The sequence below is a fragment of the Buceros rhinoceros genome, unplaced genomic scaffold (genome assembly GCF_000710305.1).
Source record: "Buceros rhinoceros silvestris isolate BGI_N320 unplaced genomic scaffold, ASM71030v1 scaffold21316, whole genome shotgun sequence".
NCBI classification, from domain to species: Eukaryota; Metazoa; Chordata; class Aves; order Bucerotiformes; family Bucerotidae; genus Buceros; species Buceros rhinoceros.
Genome location: NW_010416064.1, coordinates 9,869 through 18,838, shown reverse-complemented (window position 1 = coordinate 18,838; position 8,970 = coordinate 9,869). Strand labels below are relative to the sequence as shown.

The 8,970-nt window shown below is 45.5% G+C and overlaps 1 protein-coding gene across 1 annotated transcript in view; it reads right to left on the bottom strand.

Moving 5' to 3' along the window:
* The window catches only part of PRR5 (proline rich 5 (renal)), a 49,571-nt gene extending 40,803 nt beyond the window's left edge, over positions 1–8,768 (bottom strand). The window contains exon 1 of the mRNA XM_010137673.1: positions 8,360–8,768. Within this exon, the coding sequence (XP_010135975.1) occupies positions 8,360–8,490 (131 nt within the window). The 5' untranslated portion in view covers positions 8,491–8,768. The remainder of the gene's footprint in view (positions 1–8,359) is intronic.
* Between the last annotated feature and the right edge of the window lie 202 nt (positions 8,769–8,970).

Below are 8,970 nucleotides of genomic sequence, written 5' to 3'. Positions count from 1 at the left end.
CTTTCCCTCCTACACACACATGCACAGACATACACTCAGGATGTAACCCAGCTTATTTTGGCTGGCTCAAACAGACACACTCAATTTACAATCATTTGAGAATTGGCAGCTACACGTCTCCGGTATACAGGGAAGCGACTTGGGTGTTTTAATATTATGAGTAATATGTGAAGTACGATTAATGTAGTGAATAAAACAAGCAGTCTTTACACGCTTTTCTGATTTGGAAATGAACTTTGCAATGTTCCCTGCCAGCCTTCTGCAGAGAAGAATGACTAAATATCTCTCCTAAAAGCCAGCGTTCTCTCTCTTCATCTCTGCCACTGCTTTCTAAATGAGGGGGAGGTTTTCTCTTTCCAGCTTAACAGGTCCATTATTATTCCTCAAAGAAATACGAGAGAGCAAGCTTTCTTGACAGGAACTAAGGGGGACAATTTGTGAGCATTTAAATTATTGTCGCCTGTGTAGTAGAACTGCACCTACATAAAACATCCTAGCAGTGAACTTTTCATCTGTCTGGAATCTCCCTTGTAGTGACGGACAACTGCCTTGTCTGGAAACAAGTCCTGGCCCTGCTACACTGACCACCTGACTTCCCTTCCCATCACAGACGTCAGCTGGTATGCAGGATGCAGGCTGCAGGTGACGTGGGAACACCACCATAATCTGGCCCTCCACACTTGCTCAAGAGGTAACAAAGAGGAGTCGGAATAACCAGAATGCTATCAGTGGATGAGTTGAGGTCAGGATAATAAAAGTTAGCTTTAATCTTCTTAGTTACCTTAAGTGAATGAAAAAACCAAATCCAACCCTTCCTTAAATCAAACTAATGCTATGGTTTCTATAACGAGTGATTGTTTAAAAAGATTTAGTCAGAATGTACAACTTTTTTCGTTTAATGAAAATCTGAGCTGCTGCTTACACAGAGAACTCCTGCAAGATGCATGAGGTGAGTGGATTACCTTTACTTGTGCCTGCGACCAACCACCACTGAGGCTTAAGTGTCAAGGGTTAGGGCTGGACCAGTCACTAGATGAATGACAGATGCTCTCTATTACCCTCCCCTCCCCTTCCCAAAGAGGGGAAAGAGAAAAGGAGAAAGGGAGAGAGACTTATGAATTGGAAAAGAAAACTAAAACTGCTTTAATAATAATAACATTAAAATGGAATATATACAATACCAATACTGAACCCAATCCTGCTGATAGCAACCATGTCACTGTCACCACTGATGCTGTGGGACAGACACTGGGGAAGGCCCAGGCTGGGCTCAGCAGCAGATGGGAACTGGATGCAGGAGTTGGATTCTGGAACTGGATTCAGGGATGCATGGCCTGGGATCGAAGGCAAAATGGACGAAGTCCTCCTCAGACACCGGCCATTGAGGAAGAGGGCAAGAGAGAGCAAGACCTTCATGATCCCTCAGCTTTACACCGAATATGACGTCTATGGGGTGGAACACCTTGTTGGTCAGTTTAGGGTCACCTGTCCTGTCTGCTCTTCCCTGCAGGTGTGGCCTCTAACTTACTGCACCCCCACCGTGGGACACAGGATTTAGCAGTGACCTTGGTCTTCGCAGCAGAAAGTGTCAGCAAGAGCCTTTCTGCGCACCAGTCCCTGGTAGTAACTGTAAACATCAAGCGCTGTCACTTCTTGAAGCAGACACTGTCTGCAAAAATGTGCTGTTACTTAATGCAGTTACTTAGAAGAGACTGAGCTGAAAACTAAAATCACTGAACAGAATTAGTTCTGTTCTAACTCACACCTGGACACTTAAGTCATTAATGTATGTAATTAAGCTTCTATTTTAATAGTTAACCTGAACTGAAAATGCCTTGTAAACTGCCTTCTGTAACTCTTTCGCAACATGAAAGTTAAAAATGGGTGCGCTTATGCATTGATACTACTCTGAACACCTTCCCTGTAGTTGCTGTGTGTGTAAATGTGTGCACAAGAACACAGCACCACAGAGGAGACAAAAAAGAACCCAGAAAAAGGTCAGTTCCTGAACTGCCCGTGCTCAGTACTGAGTAAGGTTCCAGTCTCCAATCAAGACTAGAACTCGCGCTGTAAGTCCAGGGTTATCAATGCCTCTAGATTGCGGTATTGTACCAACAGACACATTTGCCACAGAAGCACAGATGCAACCTCCTACTGCAGTGCTGCACCTTCTCTTGCTTAAGAAAATGAGCAATTTCTAATAGTCCCCTGCCAGTATCTTCTGCTGGAACAAGGGACATCTAGAAGCTCCGTGTACCTCTGCAGTGCACTTTTGAAACAAGCTACGGCCACGCTCACACTGCAAGAAAAGACACATCTCTGAGCTACGCAATTATGGCATTTCTTGAAAGCACAATACCAATTCATTATCCAGCTCCTCAACTGGTATGAATTGGCTTAAGTTGATACGGCAGTATTAGTTAACCTGAGTCCAAGCACTAAGATACATTGTACAGGTGCCTTTCCAAAAAAACATGCCATGGTCTGAAGACTACATAGCTAGAAGAAGACATTTTGAGAGACCAGCAGTGGGGCAGAGGGAAGCTTGGAAGAGGCTTCCCATTGGTCAGTGGGTGGGCAGGGAAGAGAGAAGCATGGCTAGAGCAAGCTGGCTGTAGGAGGGAAAATCAGGATCAGAAAACCGCAGAGACCAGGTTTTTCGGGGGGAGGGTTGCTTTCAGAACAAAGACAAAATAAACGTCAGATGGCTCCAGCAATGTACTGTGCTTATCAATCCCACAGACTGCCAAAAGAAAACTACCTTGAACCAAGAAGACATTCACAGTGACAAAAGAAACTAGCCTAAGAAACCTCATCTCTTTGGAAAGACTACTCATACTAGATTTGACTGATCCTCCAGAGGAGGCAGTGGCTCCAGGACTCACTACTCAGCTGTCCGAAACATGGGGAATGGCAGCTCCAGCACACACAGTGCAGACCTTCCTCACAGTTTGCTTCAGTAGGAAAGGACCTGGAAGGTGTAAATCACCAGAGCACAAAGTTGGATGCTCACTGATGGCACTCCCAACCAGCCTAACAGCATGAGTGCCAAGACGGGGAGGGTGGGGTTTATTATTCTTATTTTTGCACAATAGAAAACCGCTGTAACTGAATATCACCAAAACATACATTTCCCTTAATTTGCTTGTTGTCAACCCAGACACCACTGCCTTGGGTGGGAAGGAGGCTGGTGCCCTCCATCACTGAAGCACCATCAACCCCTGTTCTTGCATTTAAATTTTTAAGAAGTTAAGAAGGAAAAATTATCGTGATTAAAACAATGTTTTCTGCCAGGCCAGAATCAGTTTGTCCGCAGAGCTGAGGAACAACTGCAAAGTTGTGCTCTCAAGTATCAAGCCTGAATCCTGACCTTCTTTTGCTTCAGCCATAGCCACAGCCCTCCCAGCTCAGCATTTCCTGGCAAAGCAGGTGGACCGGCCCATGTCTTCATTCGTGCACAGCACACAGGTAATTTCCGTTCTCTAAAGCAGTCACTACTTTTGCATGCAAACAGCATGGGTGAAAATATCACGGCATTCTTTATTTAGTGTTTGCAAACTCTCCCCTGTCTAGAGCTCCAGGTGAAGTCCATGAGCAAAACCAACACTGCGTGAATAATCACACCCTGCAAGTCCTAGGTAGTTAAAGGCAATGTTTTCATTTTCAAAAGGGACTAAATGACTTAGGGCTCATTTCCTCTGGACAGTTACGGGAATAGCTAATTAACAATAATTAACCTGAAATATCTGTATCAAACGTCCTTGAAGACACCCTCGTTCCAGAATAAAACCTCTTTTTTCTCAATTAGCTTAATCCAACTGGGAGGAGCCCATTTTCAGCACAGCTTCAGTCCAGCTGCAACTCCACAGGCTTTCCATGACACCTTGACCCTTTCAAAACAGGCTTGCAGCTGCTAGTTCACTTACATTTCTGAAATATCTACCCAAGGTAAAGCAATCTGTAAATAGGGATAGGCTGCAATTATGGACTGGATCATACAAAAGAAAATAAGCTGGTCCACAAAACTCCATCTTCAAAGAGTTTGAGAGGCATTAGTTCTCTAACTTCTCCTACTATAAACACTACTCTTACATATGAAGAAGCTGAGACAGACAGGTTGAGGGACTTCCCTGTGTTGTAACTAAGAGTTAATATCTCTGCAGAGTGCAGAACTAAGGACACTCTGGCTTCCAGTTATACCTGCATTCGAGCAAGTACAAATATGTCTGAAGGGCTAGGAGGAGCAGCAATTCTCTACCACCACCACCACCTTCTATCACTGTTGTCAAGGCTGGCACATGCTCCATGCTGCAGCGGTGGCTCGACCAGCTGGGAAGTCCCCTTCACATGCCCATGCCTCCGCCCCAGCCCACAGCTTGGCTGGAAAGTCCCCTACACACTCCCATCCCTCTGCCCCACCCCACAGCTTGGCTCTGTCTGTCCCCATGCATGTAGAGGGCCAAACGCTCCAAAGAGGGCTCCAAATAAAGAGTCAGGAAAAAGAAGGTGATCCTCTGCCAAGCAGAAATATTTTTAAGTATTTCTAAATAAATGCAAAATATTGGAAGAAAGAAAAATTCCGAATAGAAGTCATAGATAAATATGCTGGTCTGGACTGTTTTCTAGAAAAGCCTCCCTGTGATATGAAAAAAATCCATTTTTAATTAGAAGATGAAATACGGTTCCATGACTGTAAAAATTACTTTACAGCAAGTTACTGTGCTTATTACAACCCTGCAAAAATTAGCCCAAAGCATAAAAAATGCTTTCTGATTCCATATCTCTCCTTAGATTACTGCTCCTCTCACTAATGTCACTGGCACCTCATCTGTGTTTTCTTCACCTTTTCTTTGCTGTCTCCTACTCTTCACATTTCTGGGAGTTTCCCCCATTTTCTTACAACAAAGAGGATCTAAGTGCCTTTGACTAGAGGCTTTCCCACAGCACAGCTCGGATGGTATTAGCTCCTGATTAGGCAGTCTGTGCTAGCTCACTCAGAATGAAAACCTTGCGATAGATTTTATTTGCCCTGTGAGGCAACCCCCACCCCACCCCGCCCTCGGCTTGCAAGCTCAAGATTAAAAACCCCGGGTTCCTCAGTCCAATTGATTTAGTCAGCATTCAGCCCTCATTTTTTGCCTGAAGCAGAAAAGGGGGAAGAAAAGGAATTGAAGACAATGTTAGTGAAAAAAATCGAAGCTATTTTAATCCAATGCAAATTCTGTGAGCTGTAACGAAACTGTATTGTTCCACTATGTTGCTCTTGGTTGCTAGTTAACATGCACTGCTGGTGTGTTGCTGTACAGATCTTTTGGGGTTCATGGGAAAGCAAGCTCAGAAAAAGCCATGATATAGTCTAATTTGCATAGTAGCAGACAGCAGCTCTACACTGATTTCCCTTTGATTTAACAGTGTCGAGAAGTTTTATAGCATTTTTGTTTGGCAGTGAAGGAAAGTTATCAGGAAGAGACCATCCTTGCTACCACTCAGTGCTGCATGCCCCGTGCACACTGAATCCTGTGATGGGCTCCTGCAGTTTGCCCTCCCTTGGTGTCAGAAAGCAGTAAGCATCCCGTAGTATGAACAGTCTAAGGGGTGAGAACGGTCTGAACAGAGCTGAGGTGGCAGAGGGGACATCGCTGGGCAACCAGACTGCAGCCACAAGCAGACACAAGCCAACTGCAGAAGGGGAGCTGCGCATTCTCCTCGGTAACAGAGCTGCTACCATGCAGAAGACCCCACCACCAAAAGTCCTGCAGTGTGTGAGTGCTGTTCCCAGCAGGGGTGAAGCAGCACCTTAAAGGGCTGACTTTAAGCATGAGATTGGTAGTCTTGTGTGGGGCAGGGCCTGCCATGAGGTTGTGCTTTACCTCTCCCCACATCAGTTTTGATGAACTTGGTTCAAAGCCTTTCAAAAGCAGATACACACACACCACACCCAGGCACAGCTGCTAACATTAGGCAAGAAAGCAGCAGACATTTAAATATAGAACAGCCAGGCTTGGTGAGAGGGAAGAGCTCTGCCTGTGTATCTCGACTTCCTTGATCATCAAGCTCTTACACTCGGTATCACACAGAGTGAGACAGCACGGGCAATCAATTTGTTTGAAGAACAAATACTCCCATAAACCAAAGTATAGTATGCTAGTCCACTGTTGGGGTGTTTTAATTTTGCAGGAGAAAAACAAAAAAACCTTCCACAGCCCAAGACTTTCAAAACCCACCCAAGATTTCTGGTGAGATGCCCAGTTTGTGACACCAATGTCATGGTCTCTCCAGAAGAGTTCAAGACCAACTCCATCAAGACCAGACTCTGTAACACATGTCAAGCCAGGCATGTACTAGTGATAGGCAGAAGCTGTGGTGGATAGCTTCTTAATACAACTAATCCAATATCATTTAAGCCCTGGTTTCTTGAGGATAAGCTCCAGTTTTACAGCCTGTAGAATATCCGAGTTTCTTAAAACCAAGAGAGGATAGAAGCCTTTTTGTGCCTGAAAGAAGCATTACCCCAACTCTCTCTTCTACTCAGGAGAAGGCTTTGCACTATAAAACAAGAAATAAAGGGCCTTTCCTTTGCCCATGCAGTGCAACTGGCTCGTAATCTACAGTATTTGCTGCTTTAGGCAGCTGTTAGCACAGGCACACGATGCCCACTTGACTCATCACTGCAGGTAGCACCAACCTGCCATCACACAACAGCATCTCTGCCAGCACTCCCAAGGTGTTTCAGAGGCACGTGCCACCAAGAGCAGAGATGGCTGGGAAAAGGCAACCCGTGGCAGGAAACACGGTTAGGCCCGAGGTCACGCAAAGCAGTGACAGGTTGACTTGCAGACACCTATTCCAGGAACGGGCAACGGGGCAGCTGTCTAATCGTTTGGACGAAACATGCAGATGTCTTACTCACTGATAGGCAACGCTGCTGACCAGAGTTATGCCTGTCCTACCTGAATTAAAAGCAGCACACTCTTGCTCTGGCTACCTTAGGAAAACCCTCTGGTTTGAATACCAGCAGCCCCCCAGCCTGGGGCTCTCCCCCTCCAAGCAAATCCGATGCCTGACCTGCTCTCCATTCACATCTGCCTGCACAGTTCCATCCCCATAAGCAAGACCTGGAAACACTAATTCGAGCCAAGAGAAGCTCTCAGAACACCATCGCTAAAAGGCTTTAGGGACCGTATTCTGTCACCTTGTTTCACACCAAGGAGTATCTTACTCCCTGCTGCTTCCCATGGGGCCGCTGGCCAAATGAAGCCCCTGGCACAAGCCAAGGTGGCCTAATGTAGCCTTTAATGACTACCACCATCCACACCTCAGGTGCCACTCTGGGTCACATAAATAGTACAATATTTGAGCAGAAACTCTCTATCATTTTCAGCGCTTGTTGTGCTGTTGGCATTCAACACTAATTCATAATGCAGACACGAAACCACAAATTGAGTAGTGAGAGGGACAGGAGATGTGATTTTTTTTTTTTCCTCAAAACTGAAACAACTTTAACAAATATGTCTACAGTTGACTGGTATTTTTCTTCCTACAGCTGTACTACCACACAATTATAAAACATTACGAATGATGCTTTTCAAGCTGTGACCTAGGAGATGACATTTCATTTACAAAAAGGGCATAAGAATATAACTCCTAATGACTTAAGAGAATTAGACTTATCTTTAGGAGTGTCACCAAAATGGTCATCAAGATGCTTTCTAAATATCTGTGCTAAGCGACATATTCACAGCAATATGTTTGCATGGGTTTTTTTGTCAAACAGTAATAAAATTCCAGTGTATAAACACAATAAAGGAAACAATCAGGGCTTATTTTTCCCTGTCCAAAGTGCATATGCACATACACTGATGGACATACTTGCATTAATGGGAGTAAATTAAGTAGATTTTGTCATATCTGTATCAGCAACCAGCTCTACAGAGATTAAAAAATTTTATTTTAATAGCTGTGCATATGTAAATTTCTTTAAACTAAAATAAACCAAATCAACTTTGAATGAGAATATCTAGATAGACACAAAGACACATTTGTAGCCGCACCCTGCAAAATAAGTCCTTGTCCGTCACAAGGAAGAGCAGGCTGAGCCATCTGCAGGAAAGGCTCTTTGCTATCAGCCTTCAGAGCAGGTTAAGGGCAACAGGAAAAAAGCCACTCCTGCGTTTCACTTGAACGCAAACTCCGGTACGTGTAACACGCTAACACAGAAGCCCAATGCACTCTAAGCTTGCTGAGCAGTGAGCAAGGCAGCCTAGCCTGCAAGCCGAAGGAGCAGCTACCCACACGTTAATCACAGCCACAGGAGCGCAGAGAGGCTGCAGGGGAGTCGGTACATCGTACGAGACCTTACCTGTTCCAGGTAGCATTGGAGCAGGCCCGTCGCTGCTGGGTCCCCCGCTCATCCAAGGCTGCCTGCTCTCTCTTGCCCAGATCACTGAGGCTGGGCGAACTCATGAACTTCAACCTGCGAAGAGTCCTCATGGTCAAATGTGTGTTTGCGCGTGGCAGCTACAGATACACCATCCTGTTTACACACACACACACGCAGCTGGAGCAGCGGCAGCAGCAGTAGCAGCAATGTGAGCAGTTCCCTCCGTTTGCTGTTCAAAAAAGAAACTTAAAAAAAAAAGAAGAGAGAACCAGTCTCTACGGAGCACACCTCTGCCAGCAAGAAAACAAACCTTTAATCAGATCAACTCTGACGTCATCAACTGTGGTTAATAATTTCTCCAGTCCTTTCAAAAAATAAAAGTCAAACTTCTGGCTGCTGCTGCAGCACTCTGAAGGGGGCCCTTGCAACCGCAGCTGCCCTGAGTGTGAGGGCTTCCCCTCCCCCTGTCCCCGGGCACCACGACTTGGGAATCTTGCTCCGCGCTGCGGCGGCGTGCTCCACCTGTCGTGGGAACTGCTCAGCTCCTCCAGCGGCTTGGGGACCGGGTTCTGCTAGCATTTCTCAACCTT